The sequence below is a fragment of the Aquarana catesbeiana genome, linkage group LG01 (genome assembly GCF_042186555.1).
Source record: "Aquarana catesbeiana isolate 2022-GZ linkage group LG01, ASM4218655v1, whole genome shotgun sequence".
NCBI classification, from domain to species: Eukaryota; Metazoa; Chordata; class Amphibia; order Anura; family Ranidae; genus Aquarana; species Aquarana catesbeiana.
Window position 1 is genome coordinate 143,385,891 of NC_133324.1, and position 24,643 is coordinate 143,410,533.

Consider the following 24,643-nt stretch of genomic DNA (forward strand, 5'->3'; position numbering starts at 1 on the left):
GGCACTGTCATGGGCAGGGCCAGCCGCATAGTTGTGTCCTCTGCCACCCCTCGCATCACTATCCACCCCCCTGATCCCTGCGTTCTGAGCGCAACACACACCTGATCCCTGCTTTCTGAGCACAACGCACACCTGATCCCTGTATTCTGAGTGCAACGCATTCCCAAACACTACATTCTGAATGCCATGCACTCCTGAACTCTGCATTCTGAGCCTAACTCACTCCTGATCCCTGCATTCTGAGCCTAACTCACTCCTGATCCCTGCATTCTGAGCCTAACCCACTCCTGATCCCTGCGTTCTGAGCCTAACTCACTCTTGATCCCTGCATTCTAAGCACAACGCACTCCTGATCCCTGCATTCTGAGTGCAACACACTCCTGAACTCTGCATTCTGAGTGCAACGCACCGCTGAACTCTGCATTCTGAGCCTAACTCACTCCTGATCCCTGCATTCTGAGCCTAACTCACTCCTGATCCCTGCATTCTGAGCCTAACCCACTCCTGATCCCTGCGTTCTGAGCCTAACTCACTCTTGATCCCTGCATTCTAAGCACAACGCACTCCTGATCCCTGCATTCTGAGTGCAACACACTCCTGAACTCTGCATTCTGAGTGCAACGCACCGCTGAACCCTGCATTCTGCATAATAAGATATGTGCAGTATGCACAGGAATTCATTCATACTTTTTTCAATCTATAGTCCGGCCCCCCCAACAGTCTGAGGGACAGTGAACCGGCCTCCTGTTTAAAAAGTTTGAGACCCCTGAATTAAGCTTTGAAAAAAACAAAAAAGTGGAACTTGATTGGTTTCTATGCAGAGCTGCAACAGATTTTTCACTTTTCATTCTAATTAACAATTGGGATGTGCAGATTTCTTAATGTTCTTACAGAGGGATCCGTATCTATATAAAAGGAATTCAATTTTGCTAGTGGACTCCTTTACCAGAGCATTCTAATGGGATAAGAGTTGTCTACCAGCTGTCTAGATGTCTTTAGGCAATAGACTATTATTTCTTTTAGGTGAGTGGTGCAGTTAGGTTAGTACAGGGACAAGATCCAAAAGCATCCATGGGGAAGATGACAAAGGGGTTAATGCACTAAGAGTTAAATAACGGTTAATAATATGCGGTAAAATACCACATGCGGTAACAATTGTGCACGTGTTCAATTCACTAAGAATTTGGAATTAAATACCGAATGTGGTATTTGTTTGATTTAGTGATAATTACCGCATTAGTTAACCTCCCTGGCGGTATGATTATGTCAGATATTTGCGTATCAAAGCGGTACAATTATTTTGCATAGAAATTTGGCGTTTTATATTGTAGGCCTGTAATTCTTAGCAATAACACACTTAAATCTGTCCAAACAAGAGTCTAGTAGAAATCCCGGGTATGATGAAGTTTGAAACACAAAATCATAAATTATAATATAATAAATAAATATAAATAATTATAAAAAATAATAATAAAATAATAATAAAATTAATTTCCCCATGATTCACTATCGATCAATTCTGCAAGTGTTCTAATTTACTATCCCTGTTTTCTAGCTGGTCTAAAACCACTTTTGACGTAAAGGGACACTTTTTGGTTGCTATGGACAATCTCCAGTTTCCAGGCAGAAAGAACAGTATATATAATATAAAACTGCATGTAGGGCACTGGACAAACCACTAGGGACAAAAGGGATGTGAAATAATTTTATACAGTAATGTAATCTGTAAGATGACAGTGTACTGTATGTATTATGATTTAAAAATGTTTTGAATTTGCCGCCGGGCTCCGCCCCCGTGCATCGCCCCTGTGCATCGCGACGCTCGCAGGGAACGGAGCCCGGCACACAGAGGCTTCGGGCGGAGGACAGAGTGCGCAGACACAGCGGGGGGGACATCGCAGGATCCTGGGGACAAGGCAAGTATACCGCACCAGGATCCTGCAATGCAATCCCGAGTGTGGCTAATGGTACTGAAATTTAACCCTGAGCCACACTCGGGAAAACCACCAGGGAGGTTAATGCGGTGATTTACTGCATTGAGCTGGTTGCTAGGGAGCGGGCCGGGAAGCCCCATCATCAGCTGTCTGCGGGCTTCCCTGCTAACAGCTGATTGTAAAAAAAAGCAGACAATTAACCACTTCCCTACCCGCCCATAGTCATATGACGTCCACAGATGGGATCTCCCATCCTGGGTGGACGTCATATGACGTCCTGGGATTCCCGGCCGTCTAGGGGGCGCGCGTGCGCCGCCGGGAGCGCGCGCGCGCCGCGTTCCGCGGGACCCGGTGCGTGTGCCCGGCGGCCGCGATGTCCGCCGGGCACCCGCGATTGCCCGTTAACCGGGCCGGCATGTGGATCTGTGTGTGTAAACACACAGATCCACAGCCTGTCAGCTCTGAGGAGAGCGATCTGTGTTCCCAGAACGGAGGAACACAGATCGGTCTCCTCCCCTTGTGCCCCTCCTCCCCCTTCAGTTAGAATCATTCCCTAGGAAACATATTAACCCCTCCCCGCCCCCTAGTGGTTAACCCCTTCACTGCCTGTCACATTTACACAGTAATCAATGCAATTTTATAGCATTGATCGCTGTATAAATGTGATTGGTCCCAAAAATGTGTCAAAAGTGTCCGATGTGTCCGCCATAATGTTGCAGTCACCAAAAAAAATCGCGATCGCCGCTAAAAAAAATAAAAAATTTTTTTTTTAAAAAATGCCATAAATCTATCCTGTATTTTGTAGACGCTATAACTTTTGCGCAAACCAATCAATATACGGTTATTGCGATTTTTTTTACCAAAAATATGTAGAAGAATACGTATCAGCCAAAACTGAGGAAAAAATGTGTTTTTTAAAAAAAAAAATTGGGATATTTATTATAGCAAACAGTAAAAAATATTGTGTTTTTTTCAAAATTGTCGCTCTTCTTTTGTTTATAGCGCAAAAAATAAAAACCGCAGAGGCGATCAAATACCACCAAAAAAAAGCTCTATTTGTGGTGAAAAAAAGGAAGTCAATTTCTTTTGGGTACAACGTCGCACGACTGCGCAATTGACGTTTAAAGTGCGACAGCGCTGAAAACTAAAAATTGGCCTGGGAAGGAAGGGGGTGAAATTGCCCGGTATTGAACCGGTTAAAAAGTATGTGGAAAAAAAAACAGCGTGGGGTCCCCCTCTTCAGTCCATACCAGGCCCTTCCGGACTGGTATAGATTTTAAGGGGAAGCCCACGCCAAAATTAAAAAAACAAAAAATAAATGGCGTGGCGTCCCCATTAAAATCCATACAAGACCCTTATCTGAGCATGCAGAGGAAAGGGGGGAAGTGAGAGCCCCCCTCCTGAACCATGCCAGGCCACGTGCCATCAACATGGGGGCGTCGGTGCTTTGGGGCAGGGGGGCTGCACGCCCGGACCCCACGCCATTTATTTTTTTTAATTTATACTTTTTCATTTTCGTTTTTTTTTACAATCAGCTGTTAGCGGGGAAGCCTGCTGACAGCTGACTAATCATCGGTTGTTAAGCACGTGGCGGCCATCCTCCCGGCCTGCTTCTTAGCAACCAGCTATTAGTAAAAAAATACCCTGGGGGGAGGGGGGGGGTTGACAAATACCGCATGTGGTACCGCCAGCAAAACCCTGGTAGTAATTATGGCATGCTTTTTTACTCTCTGGTCAGTTTGTGAATTGGACTTAAGAGCTTTTTATGCTATATTAACGGCACATTTTCCTTTTCCTGGTAAATACCGCATACTCGTTAATTTTTTTTTTTTTTTGTGAATTGGACTTAAAGTGGAAGTCCATGCAAAAAGTAAAATCCCTGCATCTATAGCCACCAACATTCTAACATTAACCTATCTAGCCCTGAAAAGAAAAAATCAGTATGCATAGTTTTTCTGTAGGTGATCCGACCCGATCTCCTGCAGCAGAAGCTCTGATCCCACGCTGAACTGTCAGCTGCGGCTTCGCTGTGCAGGTGGGGGCAGAGGACACATCCGTCAATGGAAGCCCCATAGTAACTCTATGGGTGACGTGACTTCCCATTCATTTCACAGCCGTTGTCGGTTGTGTACTCAGCAGAGCTTCTGCCACTGGAGGAGATCACAGGTCGGATCACCTGCAGAAAAGGTATGTATACTGAGTTTTCTTTACAGGGCTAGATAGGTTAGTGTTAGAATGTAGGTGGCTATAGATGCAGGGATTTTCGTTTTTGCATTGACTTCCATTTTAAATTACCGCATGCGATAATTTATGCAAATGAGTAACATGAGACCCTTATCACATGTGGTAAACATTAATGAATTGACCCCAAAGTGTTGCCCCTCAGTCTTTTGTCTAGCATGCAAAAGTGCATATTGTGCAACATGACTAATTATGGAAAAAACTGGGATATTTCATGGAAATGAAATATCATTACAGCTGGGTAATTTGCTGCATCTGACCACCATTTACTATCTATGGTTAACTTAATCCTTGTCTCCTCTATGTCATGGTTTGTCTTTGCTGTAAACCTGCTTTGATTGTGTTGCCTTTCCTGTATGTTGCCAGTATGTCCACTGCTTCTCCCTTTTACAGAGAACTGCCTCAAATTGACAATACCAAATGCCAAAAATACTATCTGTATCGGTTATTAACAAAGCATCTGGACAGAAGATGTGTATGCAGGTTTGTAATAGTAATTATAAATAAAAGAGAAAAAAAGACAACCATACCAGGATAATAAGAACTGACAGAGTTTCTAATATCCAAGTATTCCACAGAAGACATTTGAAGTACCAAATTTTGTTCCTCTGCAGTCAGATATGTGTTTTTAAAGCTCAGTACTTTAAAAGAATCCAAGAACTGCTTAATTGCTGGGCCGATGTGCTTCACAAAATCTCCACAGTTTTCCAAAATGAGCTCAATATGATTAGACATTGAGAAAAGAACATGGAGCTTCTGAAATTCAACTGAAGAAAAGTTGTCATTGTTAATATAATTTGCTATCAACCTGAATGTAGGCACTTTATGACTACCAAGCCCCATAAATGGACGAATAATTTCATCACTGATTTCAATTCTTTGGGGGAAGAGTGAAAAATATTGTTTCGTAACATCCCTTTTCTTTTCAATGTACTGCATTTGAGCATTGAGTGACATATAAGCAGATGAATAGTCACTTTCTACAGTAGGAGCTCCATATGCTGCAAAGCCTTTAAATTTTGAGACATCTAGTCCTCTGTACTCTTCACTTGAATTGTGCATGATAAAATCAAAGGATTTCAGTACACTAATACTTTTAGGAAACTTCTCTATGAAAGTCAGGATACTTCTTGAAAGATTAAACGGAGATCTTATGGAGAAGGTGGCGGTTTTCCCAGCAAGAAATTGCATGATCACAGGAGCACAGTCAGGAAGACCCTGACATGCTATAGCTGCTTCAACAGCAAATGTCACCAGTCGATCCATGCATATTACAGAAGTGGTTAGTTTATTTTGTTTGCGTAGGCTTAGAATAAACGTCTCCTCTTCCACTTCAAGCTCCGGATGTTGCTTCAAATGTTCTCTGTTTTCTAAATGGCAATCTAATGCCTCGGGATTGTCATACAGTCTAAATACAAAGGATAACATCTTCACAGTTGCCACTGCAGAGATGCTTCCGGCGTATTTCATGAAATAGCTGTAAGGTCCTATAAGTTTGAGTAAAGTATTTACCTGATGAAGGTAGTAGAGACCTTTGTTCAGATCTTCTGGTTGTTCAGATTCTAATAGTCCACTTAGCCTGCTTCCTGCAAGAAATTCCTGGAAAGATGGATCAAAAAACCTATGGATAGACTGAAGCCTTTGTGCTGTGAATTTACTCAAAAGTCCATATTTGATGGCTCTGTCACTATCGACTCCAGCTGCTCCTAAATCATTGTCTGTGAACTGAAATTGTGATTGAAAAAGACCCTTGAGGGCCAATTCTCCACATGCTGACATCTGTGACATCACTTCTTCTCTCTCAGCAGGAAATTTCAGCATGCTATATTTTATGTATGTTTTAAAAAGATTTGTGTCACAAAATGTACTGCCACTAGGATTTTGATGTTGTGAAGAACACTGAGTAAGGATCATTAGAGGTGTTTGCAAAATTGATGTCAGGTTTTCACAAATTTGTAGCTTCATTGTAAATTCTTTGACATACTCAATATCATGTGGAAATAGGTTCTTCACTAAATAAACAGTACTGTATAGGGGGAATTTTCCAATACTCATTATAGTACTTGCATATTGTCGTACCTTCCATGACTTGTTAGGGTTCACTGCGACTGCGAATGTCACTCGGTTCCAAGGGTTCTTCAACAAAAGTTCCTCTAATGCTCTCGGAGTTGAATCCATCATGCCATAGTCATCCAGAAGGAACAGTACTTTGTCCATTAAATGCTTTATAATATCACCCAATATCTCTTCAGTGAGAGATTCTATGGATCCAATTAGCTGCTGGCAGATGATGTCACTTAGAGATTGTTGGCTCTCAGTGCAAGAAAGGGAAATATAAAAAACAAGGCTGAACCTGCTGAGTGTAAGACATTTCTCCGAGGCCCAGAGTATGGCAATTTTCTTGAGCAGTGCTGTCTTCCCACTGCCAGCCTCTCCTTCTATCATAGTGATGTCCTTCAGCTCTGACAGGACGTCTGGTAAAATGAGTTGTCTCACTGGTTGATTCCTGGTGTTCTTCAACACAATAGATATGTCGGCAAAAAGCAAGTTCAGATCTATGGAAATGGAATCTTCGAATGGGGATACTTTATAGAAAGTGGCATCAGTGCACTTTTCAATGAGCTTCTTTTTTAACACTGTAATTTTTTCAAAAAGCGGGGCCTGTCTATGTGTGGTTCCTATGAGAAAAAGAGCACTGTCAATTTCAATAAGAAAAATAAGTTATCCTTGTTATAATTAACACAGAATTAGATCACTGTTATATATTGGGGTGTAGATTTACTGAAACTGGTACACACAGAATCTGATGCAGCAGTGCATAATAACCAATCAGCTTCTAGGTTTTATTGTCAAAGCTTAATTGAACAAGCTGAAGTTAGAAGCTGATTGGTTACTGTACACAGTTGTAGCAGATTCTAGGTGCACCAGTTTTAGTAAATCTCCTACATTGTGTGTCAGTTAATTTTTGCTGTACATATGTTGATTATTTAAAAATGTGTTGATGTTATACATTTGGTTGGGAATTTACAAAGAATTGTCCAAGCACATTGCTTGTACAACTCTTCCAATTTAGAACATGGAGATGCTGCTCCACATGGCAGGCACAGCACACAGCAAAGAGAGCATGCTCCAATCTCTCTGCCATCCCGGCTGCCCCCCCTTCCACAAGGTTGTGCCTGCTGAGAAACGGCCATATTTCCTCTGGTAAACAGATCAATGGCGGCTGGTGCTCAAAATTTTTGGGGGGGGCGCAAACAAACTGAAAAATGCTGAAAAATACTGAAAAAAAAAACCACATCAATTGTAGCCTCACTGAGCCATCACATGAAGCCACTGTGCTCATCAAATGCAGCCACTGTGTCCATTAAATGCAGTTAAATGCAGCCGCCGTGCCCATCAAATGCAGCCATTGTAACCCTCCCCCCCACCTGCCCGCTCGCTGTCTGACCTGCACTTACCCCATCTCGGTGGTGGGTCAGGCAACAGGTGATGCGGCAAGCTGTGGGGATGGGCAGTGGGTCAGGCAGCAGCGAGCTGTGTCCTCCATGCGTCTCTTCTTTCTTCCTGCTAGGCGTCCAGTAGGAGCGCCTGTCCTTTCAGCCAATCAGGTGACAGGTATTAGACCCGTGCTTCCTGATTGGCATAGAGGCGGTTCAGTGTTAGAAAAGCGAATATTTATTTGCTTTTCTAAAACACCTGTGTGGGCTTCGAGCGCAATGCTCTACATTTCAAGTCCACCCTATTTTGAAGCCTATTAGAGCCTATGGCTCTAATCAGGTGCTTCAAAACACACCCCTTGCCACTGTAATTCATTCGCCCAGCGACCCTAAAGGGGCCAGATGCATGAATAGGGGGTGGCCACAGTGGCCATGGATAAATTCATGCTATGCATGTGGGTCAGGCAGCAGCGAGCTGTGTCCTCCATGCGTCTCTTCTTTCTTCCTGCTAGGCGTCCAGTAGGAGCGCCTGTCCTTTCAGCCAATCAGGTGACGGGTATTAGACCCGTGCTTCCTGATTGGCGTAGACGCGGTTCAGTGTTAGAAAAGCGAATATTTATTTGCTTTTCTAAAACACCTGCATGGGCTCCGAGCGCAATGCTCTGCATTTCAAGTCCACCCTATTTTGAAGCTTATTAGAGCCTATGGCTCTAATCAGGTGCTTCAAAACACACCCCTTGCCACTGTAATTCATTCGCCCAGCGACCCTAAAGGGGCCAGATGCATGAATAGGGGGTGGCCACAGTGGCCATGGATAAATTCATGCTATGCATGAATCTATCCATGATACATATAGGGGGGTGGCGTGATAGAGGGGGCGGTGCCGTTTGCCCTTAATGGATGGGCCGCCACTGAAACAGATGCAGACCTGAGCTAGTTTCTATTTTTCTCTGATATAGACACTGGCACAGGTGGTGCAGTTAGACCTGAAGCTCTGTTGATGTGGCACATGCCACTTCTGGTAGTTATTGGCGCAGGAAGCTTAGTTAATTTCCCAGAATGTTCTTATGGAGAAGCATATGGACAACAGTTTCACCAGACAGGAAGAGAGGAAAAATCTCTAACAACACCACAGAAATAAAAATAATTATTTTTAACTAGAGTAAGGGAAGGCTAGAACCCGTGTTAGCTTTGTATTTCTTTCTGCTTCATTGTTTCAGATTGTCTCCCAGTTCCTGCTTGGTGAAACCATTGTCACTAAAAGTACAAAATTTCATTTGGAAAGAATCTAAAGGGGGACCTCAAGTAAGAAAAAAAATGTTGTTCAAATTGTATAGCAAACCCTTTAGGTCTATTATGGGTTTTAAGGGGGAACCCTATGCAAAAATCACAAAAAAAATGCGAGGCCCCCCCTCCCCAAATCCACATTAGACCCTTATCTGAGCATGAAACATGAGTGAGCTTATGCCTCCCATCTGACTCATACCAAGTCACATCACTCAACATGGGAGGGTACCTATTTAGAGGAGGGCCCCCTGGACCTTGTCCCCATGTTGGTGAAAAAGGACCTTGTCCCCATGCTGATGAGGAAAAGGGCCTCTTGCCCACAACCCTGGCCTGGTAGTTTGAGGGTCTGCAGGCAGTGGTTTAACGAAATCTGTTCCTTTAACAACAAGGGAAAACCCAGATACTACCCTCCCCCCACATGTTAATGAGTATAGTATAGGCTCATAGTATCCTACTCATTCACAGAAAAAATGTACAGTGTTAACCTGTAACATGGCAGTGTCCATATATTTGGTAATGACATCACCCGAAAAACCCAGCCCCTTTGTTTATATTAGCTGTCATCTGTTGGACCTGTCATTTCGGGACTGAAGCAATGAGACCAGCTAAATCAGCTGTCTGCTGTGTTTTTTTTTTTTTTCCTCTAGCGGGGCAGCGGGCAGCCAAATTGTGTTCGGACTAGACCTTAAGCTCATCCCTAGTTCTGATCCTTCTCTACTTAATCTTAAAAAAAAAAATTTTTTTAATTATTTTGGCTAGACATACACTTTGAGTGATATGTTTGCCTAACAGTATCCATTTTACATCAAAGGAAAACTCTTCTCTTATTATTAAGGTTGCAGCATTCAATTTAGTCAAGAAGTGTAAGATTTGGAACCTACACTAAAGGTTGGTATGGGTAGCCTAAAATGAATGTCCAACCAAAACTTTTTTTTAGTCTTAGGTAAAGTCCAGAAGGTTTAGAACCCATTTCTGATCTGTACCGCTATTTGGGGCTCCATTAGAGAGGTTTCCTCTCATTTTCTGTCCCGTTGACCACATTTTACAAGACAGAAAGTAAAGGGGTAACTCTCCAAAAGCAACAAGGACAGAAATAAAAAATGTTTTCTTTAGTAACATATATGAAAGCTAGTCAGGTTTCTGCCTGTGTCCTTGCTAGGCTCCTTTCACGCAGGGTGGACTCCACCAGGAGTCCGCTTGCTCAGAAGGGGATCTGTCTGCTGATCCCCCGCTGAGCAGGTGGATGACTGATCTGTGGCCACTCCGGTTATGCAGAGAGCGGACACAGACACAGCCCACTCTCCTCTGTGGGTGGTCGGATGTAAACGGACCGCCTGTCCGTTTACACCTGACTGCCCTCCAATCCAACCAGACGGAGGTTAACTGATCCCCATTCATTTGTTTTTAGCAGATCGGATTGGATGTAGGTGGGTGTAAAAGGACACGTGTCCATTTACACCCGCCGCTCTACAGAGGAGAATGAAGGATCCAGTCAGGCCCGTCTGAAAAATGGACAGGCGGACCCGATCAGGCCCCTAGTGTGAAAGGGGCCTTACAGATTTCCCTTTATTTCCTGTCTGACTAAACCATTCTTAGCAGGACAGGAAGTGAGTAGTAATCTCTTTAATCGAGCCCAGACAGCATATAAACCATAATGGAGTTCTAATACTTTCCCACTCTTTCCAAAAATTTATAAATGTACTTTTGACTAGACGTACATTTTACTTTTGACTAGACGTACATTTTACTTTTGACTAGACGTACATTTTTCCCGATGTGTGCGCCTAACAATACCCATCTAACGTAAAACTGATAACTCATTCTTACTTATTTTTCAGTGCATCATTCATTTTAGTGTTATGTTACATTTGGGACCCCCATTAACCGATTCAACCCTGGAAGATTTTACCCCCTTCAATTCGCACTGCGTCACTTTAACTGTCAATTGCGTGGTCTTGCAGCGTTGCACCCAAACAAAATTGACGACCTTTTTTCCCACAAATAGTTTTGTTTTGTTTTTTTTGGTGGTATTTGATCACCTCTGCGGTTTTTATTTTTTGCGCTATAAACAAAAAAAGAGCGTCAATTTTGAAAAAAAACGCAATATTTTTTACTTTTTGCTATAATAAATACCCCCAAAAAATATATTAAAAAACAATTTTTTTCCTCAGTTTAGGGCGATATGTATTCTACATATTTTTGGTAAAAAAAATCACAATAAACGTATATTGATTGGTTTGCGCAAAAGTTAAGCGCCTACAAAATATAGTTTTTATGGTATTTTTATTATAATTTTTTTTTATTAGTAATGGCGGCGAGCTGTGATTTTTATCGGGACTGCGACATTATGGTGGACACATCGGACAATTTTGACACTATTTTGGGACCATTGTCATTTATACAGCGATCAGTGCTATAAAAATGCATTGATTGTGTAAATGACACTGGCAGGGAAGGGGTTAACCACTAGGGGGCGATGAAGGGGTTAAGTGTGTCCTAGGGAGTGATTCTAATGCCGCGTACACACGGTTGGACTTTTCACCTGCAAAAGTCCGACGGACGCCGCCGGACCAAGTCCGGCGGACAATCCGACCGTGTGTGGTCTCCATCGGACTTCCGACGGACCGTTTCGGGTGGAAATCCGACGTACTTTAGATTTGAAGCCTGCTTCAAATCTTTACGTCGTACCTCCGCCGGACTCAGTTCCTGACGGAAAGCCCGTTCGTCTGTATGCTAGTCCGAAGGACCAGATACGACGGAGGAGCAGGTTACTGCATCTCGCGCTCGCTGCAATAGGAAAAACTAATTTTCCCATTGCGGCGAGCGCGGGGGGCATCCCAGGCCCTTAGGTCTGGTATGGAACTTTAAGGAGAACCCCCTACGCCGAAAAACCGGCGTGGGGGTCCCCCCAAAATCCATACCAGACCCCGATCCGAGCACGCAGCCCGGCCGGTCAGGAAAGGGGGTGGGGACGAGCGAGCGCCCCCCCCTCCTGAACCGTACCAGGCCGCATGCCCTCAACATGGGGGGGTGCTTTGGGGGAGGGGGCGCCTTGCGGTGCCCCCCCCACCACAAAGCACCTTGTCCCCATGTTGATGAGGACAAGGGCCTCTTCCCGACAACCCTGGCCGTTGGTTGTCAGGGTCTGCGGGCGGGGGGCTTATCGGAATCCGGGAGCCCCCTATAATAAGAGGGCCCCCAGATCCCGGCCCCCCCACCCTATGTGAATGAGTATGGGGTACATGGTACCCCTACCCATTCACCTAGGTAAAAAGTGTCAATAATAAAACACAACACAGGTTTTTAAAATAATTTATTAAACAGCTCCGGGGGGGGTCTTCTTCCGTCTTCGGGGGTCCCTCTGGTTCATCTTCTCCCGGCGTCCGGTTGGTTCTTCTCCGCTCTCCGGCCTCTTCTCCCGGTGTCCCAGGTCTTCGGCCGGCCCCTCCGCTGTCTTCAGGTAGCTCTATTGCCAGCGGAGGTCCGGACTTCTGGGCTTCTTGGCTTCTTGGCTTCTTGTGTTCTCTTCTCTTCTCTTCCCCCAGATGTTGACACGACGCTCTCTCCGGCTGGACTGGTCTCTGAGGGCTGCGTTGTGACTTATATAGGCGGAGACCCCGCCCCCATATGATGTCACAGTCCCTGGGCATGCTGGGACTGTGACGTTTTAGGGGGCGTGGTCGACCACGCCCCCTAAAACGTCACAGTCCCAGCATGCCCAGGGACTGTGACATCATATGGGGGCGGGGTCTCCGCCTATATAAGTCACAACGCAGCCCTCAGAGACCAGTCCAGCCGGAGAGAGCGTCGTGTCAACATCTGGGGGAAGAGAAGAGAACACAAGAAGCCAAGAAGCCCAGAAGTCCGGACCTCCGCTGGCAATAGAGCTACCTGAAGACAGCGGAGGGGCCGGCCGAAGACCTGGGACACCGGGAGAAGAGGCCGGAGAGCGGAGAAGAACCAACCGGACGCCGGGAGAAGATGAACCAGAGGGACCCCCGAAGACGGAAGAAGACCCCCCCCGGAGCTGTTTAATAAATTATTTTAAAAACCTGTGTTGTGTTTTATTATTGACACTTTTTACCTAGGTGAATGGGTAGGGGTACCATGTACCCCATACTCATTCACATAGGGTGGGGGGGCCGGGATCTGGGGGCCCTCTTATTATAGGGGGCTCCCGGATTCCGATAAGCCCCCCGCCCGCAGACCCCGACAACCAACGGCCAGGGTTGTCGGGAAGAGGCCCTTGTCCTCATCAACATGGGGACAAGGTGCTTTGTGGTGGGGGGGGCACCGCAAGGCGCCCCCTCCCCCAAAGCACCCCCCCATGTTGAGGGCATGCGGCCTGGTACGGTTTAGGAGGGGGGGGCGCTCGCTCGTCCCCACCCCCTTTCCTGACCAGCCGGGCTGCGTGCTCGGATCGGGGTCTGGTATGGATTTTGAGGGGACCCCCACGCCGGTTTTTCGGCGTAGGGGGTTCCCCTTAAAGTTCTATACCAGACCTAAGGGCCTGCGATGGGGCTCACAAGGTTTCAATCTCGCCAAAAAAAGCTGCGAGATTGAATTCCTTTTCTAGTCCCGTCGTACCCAAGTCACGTTCAAAATGAACGGACTTGTCCGTGTGTGGGAAAGTCCGTTCATTCTGAAAGTCCGGCGGAAGTCCGTCGGGAAGACCGGATTCCGGAAAATCCGGCCGTGTGTAGGCAAGTCCGGCCGTTCAGAAAGTCCGGCGGTAGTCCGCCGGAAGTCTGGCGGCAAGTACGTCGGACCTAGCTTTCTAGAAAGTCCGACCGTGTGTATGCGGCATAACTGTAGGGGGGATGGGCTTCAACTCACATGACAGCGATCACTGCTCTTGATGACAGAGAGCAGTGGTCTCTGTCATGACACAAGGCAGAATGGGGAAATGCCTTGTTTACATAGGCACTTCCCCGTTCCGAGGCTCCATGATGTGATTGCCGGGATACCGGCGGACATAGAGTCCGCCGGTCCCATGGGCATGGTCATGCTGTACAAGGCGTGCGTGCCTGCTAGCCCCGTCTCTTAAAGGGGACGTACAGATACGCCCATTTACCCACCGCTGCCATTGTGCTGACCTACATTGGCCTGCGGCGGTCGGCAAGTGGTTAAGTATTGGTATGGGTAGTTTAAAGTGTATGTCCAACCAAAAACTTTACACTAAAGCTGGCCGTACTAATTTGAGTCTGAACGGACTATCCCATCCACACATTTGAGGTGGATGAAAGAATACTCCCCGCTGCGCTATTGTATTCAGACAGTGAGACTCCGCTGTCAAAATACACTGATCAGCACTGCAGCCGCCGATCAAATACAAATTTTCCAACTCCAGCTCGTTTGGGGGGAGTTATCATTTGATCAACTTTTCCTGAACGGGAACAGCCATACATGGATTAAAATTTGTTCGGTCACTGCTGAACTAGCCAAATTTCAATCCATTTATGGCCAGCTTAAAGACTCATGCACACTGGACGTTATAAAAATGCCAGTAGTGTTAGCTGTAAAAAGCTGTAGCTGTAGAATTCGTTTTGTAGTAAAGTTTTTCAGCTTTTTTTTAGTAAACCTATACTCCCACAAAAGCTTATGTCTCAAATATACTGATGAATGCCAAATAGCCGTGTTTAGCGTGTTTAAGCTTTTATCAGAGTTAGAGCGTTTTTACAGCTGAAAAACCCCTCTTAAAACCCACTAGCTCTGGGTTCTTTTTTCCAGCCAGAAAAAAACCCTGCCAAAAAACGCTGATAAAAGCCTATGTGTGCATGAAAACATAGAATAACATGCTGGGGAGTTTACTGGCTGCAGAAAAAAAAAGTGTGAAGCCAAAACCAGCAGCTGTAAAATCATCCAGTGTGCATGAGGCTTTAGTCTTGGATAAAATGGGATTACAGATTTCCTCCCTGTTTGGCAAAACCAGTCAGCAGGACAGGAAGTGACAAGCAATTGCTCTACTGGAGCCTCAGATAAAGCTCCTGATAGTAGATGTTCTTAATCCTATCTTGCTCTATCCAAAACTAAAAAAAAAGTTTGGTTGGAAAGATACTATAACACAAACTGGAACAAAATATGCAAAAGTCAGATTATGAATTTATAATGTTCAAACAAATTATGTTTTAGGTGCCTAACTTACCTGGCAATGCTAATGTTTCATGATCCAGAAAATCCGTGAATGTTTCTACCTAAAAAAAAAATGTATAATACATAATATTTTTGTGAATACTACAAAATCACAATTAATTATTGTTGGAGTATAAATAGCTGGAAATGATAGAAATGGGCTAAATATTAAAGATTATATATAAAGGAGTTCTTTTACAAAGTCAATATTATTGCTTTGAAGTTGGTGATTACTCGATTACACAATAAAAGGGAGAGCCGTAACCATACAAGCTTAGAATCTAGAGTGAATAGAGTAAGATGCTTTCAACTAGACAATCACCCGGTTAAATCTGAACTCCAGAAAACTCTGCAACTATACCAAGAAGAAAGTTCACTCTAATCATGTTAATTTGAGTTCTCTCCAATCCTCTGCAGAAGACCTAAATCTGGCCATACACTGGTGGATTTTTGTATGAACTTTCGTAAAATAAAACTCATCAGTATGTTTGATAATGCCATCAGAAACAGGGTGAATGTTGTTTGAAAGTACTTAAAGCAGAGTTCCACCCAAAAATGGAACTTCCGCTTTAAGTGATAGTGACCCTCTGACATGCCACATTTGGCATGTCATTTTTTTTTTTTGGGGGGGGGGAGCCAGTGCTGTAACTAGAACCTTCAGGGCCCCGATGCAAGAAACCATTAAGGGCCCTCCTGACCCCCAGACAGGGCCCTTTCCTCCGAGCCCAGTGGCGGAACAACAGGTCCCGGTCGCAAGTGGGTGGTTGCATATAAAGGAACCGATTTCTCCATTTCCCCCCTGCTTCTCCTCCTCTCCCTCCTGCAGGCATTTAGCGGATGCAGGAGGTAAATGGAGAGATGGGTTCCTCTATGTCGGTGTTTCTCAATCTTTTTCCAGTCAGGGCACCCTTGAAGTACACCCCTAGGAGAATGAGGCTGCACTGCAACCACCCTGCAACTGTGTGCATTGCATGCAGTTGCAGCATAGCGATGAATGATGCATATAAGTGGTTAAAAGGGGTTAAAACAGGTAGTCAGGAGGCAACATATTTCCTCTTTACCGGCTGTCAAATGCCTCTGAAAAGCGATCTGAGCATGGATTGCTTTTCAGAGGAACAGCATTGTTTTACTGGTACTATGAACAAGCAAGAAAATAAAAATCAGTTCTGATTGTACACATATAGGGGATCAGGATTAAACATGCATACATAAAATGTGCATACATACATGTAAACACACACATACATACACGTATATAAACACACACACATAATACACACACATATACTGTATATATACACACACACACACACACACACACACATATAAATACACACACATATATAAATGCACATATGCACACACATATAAACACATGCACACACATACATACATACATGTACATGCACACACACATACATGCACACACTCTAGGGTTGCCACCTGTGACGAGCTCCCTGCAGAGTGCTGATTACAGTTCGACTGAGGATCGGGTCTCGGCCGTCCTTATCGCTCCTCCTATTAGGGATACAGGGGGTCCTCAAGGGCCCCCTGTAGCATGGGGCCCGGTCGCCATGGTGACTTCAGCGACCCCTATACTTCTGCCACTGGGGGAGTGGATACCCTCTTTTTAGAGTCATCCAGCTCCCACTTCCTCCCGTGGCTCTGCGGCGCTGGAAGGAAGTCCACCTCTCCCCCCTCCCTCCCTGCAATCTTCTGGGACACGTCACAGGTCCCAGGAGATTGCCCAGCCATTCACAGTGTATAGCGCAGCTCGTGCATGCGCAGTGTGTGCCCTGCTGTGAAGCCATAGCCGGGCACCCACAGTAAGAATGCCGGCGCTGTGAAGAGGAGGGGGAGAGGAGCGGGGCTTCATACGCCCGCATCGCTGGACCGTGGGACAGGTGAGTGTCTGATTATTAAAAGTCAGCAGCTACACTTTTTGTACTTGCTGACTTTTATTTTATTTATTTTTTTCAGCGGAACTCCTCTTTAAACATTTCATTTGCTTTTAACATTTGATTTTGGAATGTCTCCTGCATCACAAAATGGAGTTCTCTGGTCACTAGTACACTAGCAAGAAGAAATAGGTGCCATAGTGCATTACAGCAATGCCCAGATTTAAAAACCAAAGTACTTTGCATGCTAGGAATGTTCTTTGCCTAGTGAAAAAATCTTTGTGAAATAAGATCTAAGATCACATGAAAGAATTGTTGAGTGGGAATCAAGCCAAAGGAGGCTCCAGGTAATTCTGAGTATGCCGGTTCACACTACAGCGACTTGGGATCCGACTTGAAATGAAATTGAAATGAATGAGAGCAATCTTAATGTACACTACTGAAGTCAATCCGACTTCAGAAAACGTTCCTGTACTACTTCAAGGCGACTTCTAGCCGACTTGTACCCATAGATTTCAATGGAAGTCGCCTTCAAATCGGATCCCCATCTATATTGAAGCGATTTTACAGGAAAAAGAAAATAATTTACTCAGGTACTCCCCACGCTTACCCAGGCAGCCCCCTCCCTCCCACAAGAGAGTTGATTCTCAGGCAAAGTCGCTTGTCATGGAGGTCTTTGAAAGTCGCGCTGAAGTCGTGTGCAGATCGCCTTGCAAAGTCGTGCTGTAAGTCGGGTTGCCATTGTGTGAACCAGGTGGGCAGCAGACAAGTACATTTACAGACAAGCGGTAAAATGATCAAAATTTAAACACTTATTGCTATTTTATATGAAGGCAGTGAAAATTGAAAACAATTCTTTTAAAATCAAATACTGTATTTACCATTATTCCATTATATCTCAGCTCATTTTGAACGTACTGCTGAATGTCTTCTGGAGATATTTTGCTCTTTAGAAATGTACACCTATAAAACAAAATTGTGTTCATTTATTAGCTGTAGTCAGTTTGGATTTTAGATTAATAAATATAATTCATTCTTTTTAAATAACCTAGTGACAACAAAATCAATCTTGAAGTGAAACTAAACTCTCTCAGATGAGCATTACCTACTTTTAATCCTTATGTTGCTATCATTAGTAAATTGATAGGAAAGTGTATTATATTTACTTGTTTTAAACTTTTTTTTTTTTTTTTTTTACATTTCGTTTCTGACCTAGGCCAAACGATATCATATACCCCAGGATTCTTAATGGTCATTTTTTTTTCATATAATGGAGGGAAGGAGGAGCTTTCTCAGCTGAGCACACCCTCCTGCCTGCATGCCTGAGCTAAGGGCAGATGGGGAGTACAATGTAAATGTCGCAGGAATCATCTGCCCTTGCTCATGAGGGCCATGGCTAAAAATTTCAGAAGGTTTGTTTTCAAAGTATTTTCTCAACAAAATAATGTACAGTGACATGGATGGATGGATGAGTTTGCTTTGAATATTCAAAATTAAATAGCATTTTCATTTTTTGGTGCTCAGAGACAGTTAAGTTACACTTTAGACAACATAAACTCACTCAGGAAACCACTTTGCGTGTTCTCTCCAGGGGTCATCATCCTTTTCCCATATTCCTATACATCCCCCACAGGAGAAGCACTGCACTGTGTCTCTTGATCCTGAAATTAATGAGAGCACCAGCTTATATTATTTTCTTTCCAAGCAATACAAATACACAGAAAAAATCATTTAGTAAGGTATGTCTTGTTAAACAATTTAAATTGACTTGAAATGCACAATCAGCTGTCACAGCTTACCTCAATACCTTGCAGAAGCTGTTGTAAAGCATTAGCCATCACTTTTGAACCAGCTATACTGTGTTGTGGTCATTAAGTTTGGAATAACTGTTTTTCAGGTTTGAATACAGAAGAAATGCTTATTTGTGTGCACTGCCTACCATCTAAAATGTGAGAAAAGGATGGGGGGAGTGTCTCAGCTACAATACCAATTCAATAGCTTGAAAAGTAGTATTCTATAAGATATGGCATCTTTATGTTTTAATTATCAAGGAATGATGTCTTAAAGGAAAAGTACAGCCAAAGCTCATTTGGCTGTACTTCTGTGGATTACAGGAGTGCAGTTCACTCTGCACTCCTGTGACCCTTTTTCTGCAGACAGCGGACTGAAGCCCACTGTTGGCTGATCTCACAGAGCCGATCCAGGCTCGGGAAAGATCGCAACCATGTGGTCGGGATCCGCCCACATGCCCGGACCACCACCAGGCTCAGCCTCTCAGCGAGCTGATAAGAGCCTTGACCAGCCACTTCCGCCCCCTCCACAGCCCAGCGCTCCAATGAGCGCCGGAGGGGCAGAGCAGACAGAGTTGACAGACAGACACAGCTCTCTGCATACAGAGCTCTGAGAACCAAGCCATTAGTGGTGTTTGATTGATGTTCTCAGTGTTAGGCAGGGGACAGGTGCAGCATCCATCTGGGTAAGTATTATAAAAAAAAAAAATAATATGAAAAAAAAAAACATCCCCATACTTCTTTTAAATCTGCACAATAGAATCTGACTGTACAGGGTGTCCTAAATCTCTAGATTTACCAAAACTATGTGTAGTGGTATCCCCGTATGAGCTGCTGAGTATTGTGGTCTGTCTGTCACCCTGCCCCAGCTAGGCACACACTTTTCACTCATCCAGAGACATGAAAGCAGTCCTTGCACTTGTTTTTATGTTTTATTGAGGGAGATTAAACATGGATGGGGACTTATGAGATGTCCAGGTAACCAAACATTAGAAATTGGGACTTCTGTATACATCACAGTATATACATTTTCCTCTTCTCCTGCACATCGCTTCCTTTCTTCCAGAGTATCACTCCGTACCCCTCCTGCACATCGCTTCCTTTCTTCCAGAGTATCACTCCGTACCCCTCCTGCACATCGCTTCCTTTCTTCCAGAGTATCACTCCGTACCCCTCCTGCACATCGCTTCCTTTCTTTCACTCTCCAGACTAGCTAGCACTGTAGGCCTCACACTGGCTCAGCCAGGCCCAAATCAAATGCCCTTTGCAGACAGGGAACGCAGGCCCCTATGGTGTAGCAAAATAAAAAAGTCCCAGTGCTAGTGGTCCCTGTGGCTACTGCTTCCAGTACTACCCCTCCAGGCACTGCCAGCCCTCCTGGCTGCAGCTGCCCCTTTCCACTACCCGTGCCACAACCATCCTCCAGACTGGCTCTGCACCCATCCTAGACTGCTGCATCTCAGTCCTCTCAGGTGTGCCTCTTAGTCCTCCCTACCGTGTCAACACTCACTAGCCCTCTTGGCTGCCTCTGTGGAACTCCTGGAGACTTGCCCGGCAGTGTTCTCTTACTGTCCACTTTCGCTCCTCCTGTACAGGACACTGTCAGGTTTTCTTAGAGGGCCCCTCCCAGGCCCAAGGTCACCCCCCCAGACTGGGGAGTGCCCTCAAAGGCCCTGACCGCCTAACACTCCATCTCCACTCTTCCACCCGATCAACTCCTCCCCAGCTGGGCTGACCCTGGGTATTTAAGGAGACCTACCCCCTGCCAATCCAAGTTGGGGATTGGTCAGGGCTCCTTAGGATACCCCAGGTGGCTCCATCTCCTCTCTCCAGCTCTCTTTCCAGAAAGTACCAGAAAGATCTGGAAAGAAGTGGAAGGTCCTAGTGACACCACCGGTGAGTCACCCAGCACTACTCTGAGCTACTCCCAACCCAGATCACCAGAACACACCCAGGCTTGGCTACCACCCAAGGCTGGAAATTTTACCTGTCCTCAAACAAAAAAACGACTTTACTCTTCTAGCACACTAGAGGGTGCTACATATGTAGTGTGAGGGCCCACCTAAACTATTTAATTTGTATCCAATCAAGTCAGCCCTTGCAATACATAGTTGTAGGTAGATCTAAATGATATTAAATTAAATCAGATTGTAATGAGCAAAAGGTAGAAATGACAAAAAGATTACATTTAATTTTGTCTGGTTATTGCACTAAAACTACAGAATAGTGGTATATGTCAACACTATACAATATATACATATGGAGATACCTATAGATTAAATGTGTAGGTAGGTGCCTAATTTCAGTGTACACTTTACCTCCTGTTATTTTGAACAGTAGTGTGCTAGTGAGTTTCATGTATAGTAAGCTGCCCAAGGGGTTAGGTAAGGGTTAAGTCTGCCTACTCCCAGGTGTTCATGGAGCTGCCCCTTGAGGTGGGCTATAAATCGGGGAGCTGCAGCTTACTGTACAGGGGCGGACAGGCAGGTAGGTCATTTTAATACAGAAGAGACAAAGCATGTGTCTTCTGCATTAAAAATCCTGCCTGTTCGCCCATTTATATTTATTACCTAAAGTTCCACTTTAACTATGTGAAACTCTGTGCTGACTGAAAAATGTATTAGGTATAAACTTGGAAAGCTGCACTCAACTTATCTGAATAAAAGCTAATGAACCAAAAAATAAATAAATAAATAAATAATAAAAACTGTGTTGTGCTATCCATTTAAATGATAATTGCAGAAAAATGATATAGACAAGTGTTTTAAATGCAATAGGGTGGATTTACTAAAACTGGAGAAAACAGAAGTTGGTACAGCTAAGCATAGTAACCAATCAGCTTCTGACTTCAGTTTGCTCAATTAAGTTTTGAATATAAAACCTAGAGGTTGATTGGTTACTATGCACAGTTGCACCAGATTCCGTGTGCTCCAGTTTCCGTAAATTCCCACCCAATGTTACTGTGACTTTAAATAAACACACCATAAACAATATGTGCTTCAACCAAATGTGTTAATATCTGCCATACAAGGAAAAACCATGACAAAGTGAATCCTGTACAAAAAAAGTCCACAAACAATAAGGACACAGTGCTGATTCACACTGCTGCGACTTCTCTAATGGGACTTGCTGTGACATACGACACAGAATGTCACAAGACAAGCAAAACACATTCATTTCAGTGGGTGTTGTTATGTCTTAAATGCTGTGACTCAAGTCTCAGCGACAAAAAAATAGTTCCTGCACTACTTTCCTGCATCTTCCTTGGGACATGAGTGCCATACACTGCAATGTTAAAATCCCAAAACCCACAAGGAAGTCATTTCCTTGTCTTATCTTTGTGACTTTGGCTGCAACTTCAGAGGGTTTTGTAAGTTCAATATTATGTGTCACACTCTGTGTTTGTACAATTGGCCAAAGCCAAAGTTGCAGAACATAAAAGTCGCATGAAGCTGCATCAAGTCGCAATGCAAAGTCGCACAATTTCAGGGTTGCAGCAGTTTGAATCGAGCCTTCTTAATGGTGGACTTAGATCTCACGTTGTCACGATTTTTCCTTGTTTGCCATTGGGGTTGATTTACTTAAAATATAGCTAAAGGAAAATGATTTTTAGTTTTGGATAGAGTGGAGGTAGATTAGAACACCCCTCTCTATTTATCATTACCATTGAAAGTGATAGTAAAAGAAAATCCCAAATTTGGGGATGTCCCGGGAAACGTAATAGAGGGGATATCTTCCAAGGGGTACACAGATGGCAAAAAAGTAAAAATAAAAAATAACATGGGTTATAACCGTCCCTTACTCTATCCAAAATGGGGGGAAACGTTTTGCCTATAGTTCGACTTTAAGGCAAATAGACTGAGCACTTGTCAAGTTCCTTCAGAGCTTAGTACATGAGGTAAAGCTTCACTTTCATCATCACTATTACACAACATTAGGATTTTCAGTACTTTGAAGGGATGTAGGAGGATTTGTTTCAACTTTGTGTATCATTTGAGGCTATTTACATCACTGGGTATATGAGAGGGTTTAGAACTACTTTAACTGCAAAAGAGAAAATCAGGTTTTCTGCCCGCATATACCCTATGTTACCAAAAGTATTGGGACACCTGCCTTTACACGCACATGAACATGACCTTTAATGGCATCCCAGTCTTAGTCCGTAGGGTTCAATATTACATTGGCCTACCCTTTGCACCTATAACAGCTTCAACTCTTCTGGCAAGGCTGTCCACAAGGTTTAGGAGTGTGTCTATGGAAATGTTTGACCAGTCTTCCGGAAGCTCATTTGTGAGGTCAGGCACTGATGTGGACGAGAAGGCTTGGCTCGCAGTCTCTGCTCTAATTCATCCCAAAGGTGCTCTATCAGGTTGAGGTCAGGACTCTGTGCAGGCCAGTCAAGTTCCTCCACTCCAAACTCGCTTATCCATGTCTTTATGGACCTTGCTTTGTGCACTGGTGCGCAGTCATGTTGGAACAGGAAGGGGCCATCCCCAAACTGTTCCCATGAATTTTGGAGCATAAGATTGTCAAAAATGTCTTGGTATGCTGACGCCTTAAGAGTTCCCTTCCCTGGAATTAAGGGGCCAAGCCCAACCTCTGAAAAACAACCACACACCAAAACCCCCCTCCACCAAATGATTTGGACCGGTGCACAAAGCAACTGCCATAAAGACATGGGTGAGCGAGTTTGGGGTGGAGGAACTTGACTGGCCTGCACAGAGTCCTGACCCCAACCTGATAGAACACCTTTGGGATGAATGAGAGCTGAGACTGCGAGTCAGGCCTTCTTGTCCACATCAGTGTCTGACCTCAAAAATGAGCTTCTGAAAGAATGGTCAAACATTCCCATAGACACACTCCTAAACCTTGTGGACAGCCTTCCCAGAAGAGTTGAATCTGTTATAGCGCAAAGGGTGGGCCAACTCAATATTGAACCCTACGGACTAAGCCTGGGATGCCATTAAAGTTCATGTGTGTAAAGGCAGGCATCCCATTACTTTTAGTAATATAGTGTGTATATACAGTATATTTTATCTGTGTATTTAACTGTGTGCCTGGAGTTCAGCTTTAACCACTTCAGCCCCGGAAGGATTTACCCCCTTCCTGACCAGAGCACTTTTTACAATTTGGCACTGCGTCGCTTTAACTGCTAATTGCGCGGTCATGCAATGCTGTAACCAAACGAAATTTGCGTGCTTTTCTTCCCACAAATAGCGGTCTTTATTTTTTGCGCTATAAACGGAAAAAGACCGAAAATTTCGAAAAAAAATGATATTTTTTACTTTTTGTTATAAAAAAAATCCAATAAACTCAATTTTAGTCATACATTTAGGCCAAAATGTATTCGGCCACATGTCTTTGGTAAAAAAAAATGTCAATAAGTGTATATTTATTGGTTTGTGCAAAAGTTATAGCGTCTACAAGCTAGGGTACATTTTCTGGAATTTACACAGCTTTTAGTTTATGACTGCCTATGTCATTTCTTGAGGTGCTAAAATGGCAGGGCAGTACAAAACCCCCCCCCCCAAATGACCCCATTTTGGAAAGTAGACACCCCAAGGAAATTGCTGAGAGGCATGTTGAGCTCATTGAATATTAATTTTTTTGCCCCAAGTGATTGAATAATGACAAAAAAAAAAAAAATTACAAAAAGTTGTCACTAAATGATATATTGCTCACACAGGCCATGGGCCTATGTGGAATTGCACCCCAAAATACATTCTGCTGCTTCTCCTGAGTATGGGGATACCACATGTGTGGGACTTTTTGGGAGCCTAGCCGCGTACGGGGCCCTGAAAACCAATCACCGCCTTCAGGATTTCTAAGGGCGTAAATTTTTGATTTCACTCCTCACTACCTATCACAGTTTTGAAGGCCATAAAATGCCCAGATGGCACAAACCCCCCCCCAAATGACCCCAT

The 24,643-nt window shown here is 44.2% G+C and overlaps 1 protein-coding gene across 7 annotated transcripts in view; it reads right to left on the reverse strand.

Annotated features, from left to right (window-relative positions):
- The window catches only part of LOC141135237 (baculoviral IAP repeat-containing protein 1-like), a 183,235-nt gene that overhangs the window by 119,457 nt on the left and 39,135 nt on the right, over positions 1-24,643 (reverse strand). For all 7 annotated transcript variants that reach the window (XM_073624418.1, XM_073624416.1, XM_073624414.1 and 4 more), the window contains 4 exons: positions 18,491-18,590; positions 17,811-17,892; positions 15,045-15,093; positions 4,706-6,853 (listed from right to left, as the gene is read on the reverse strand). In XM_073624418.1, coding sequence (XP_073480519.1) covers positions 4,706-6,853; positions 15,045-15,093; positions 17,811-17,892; positions 18,491-18,590 — 2,379 coding nt within the window. The remainder of the gene's footprint in view (positions 1-4,705; positions 6,854-15,044; positions 15,094-17,810; positions 17,893-18,490; positions 18,591-24,643) is intronic.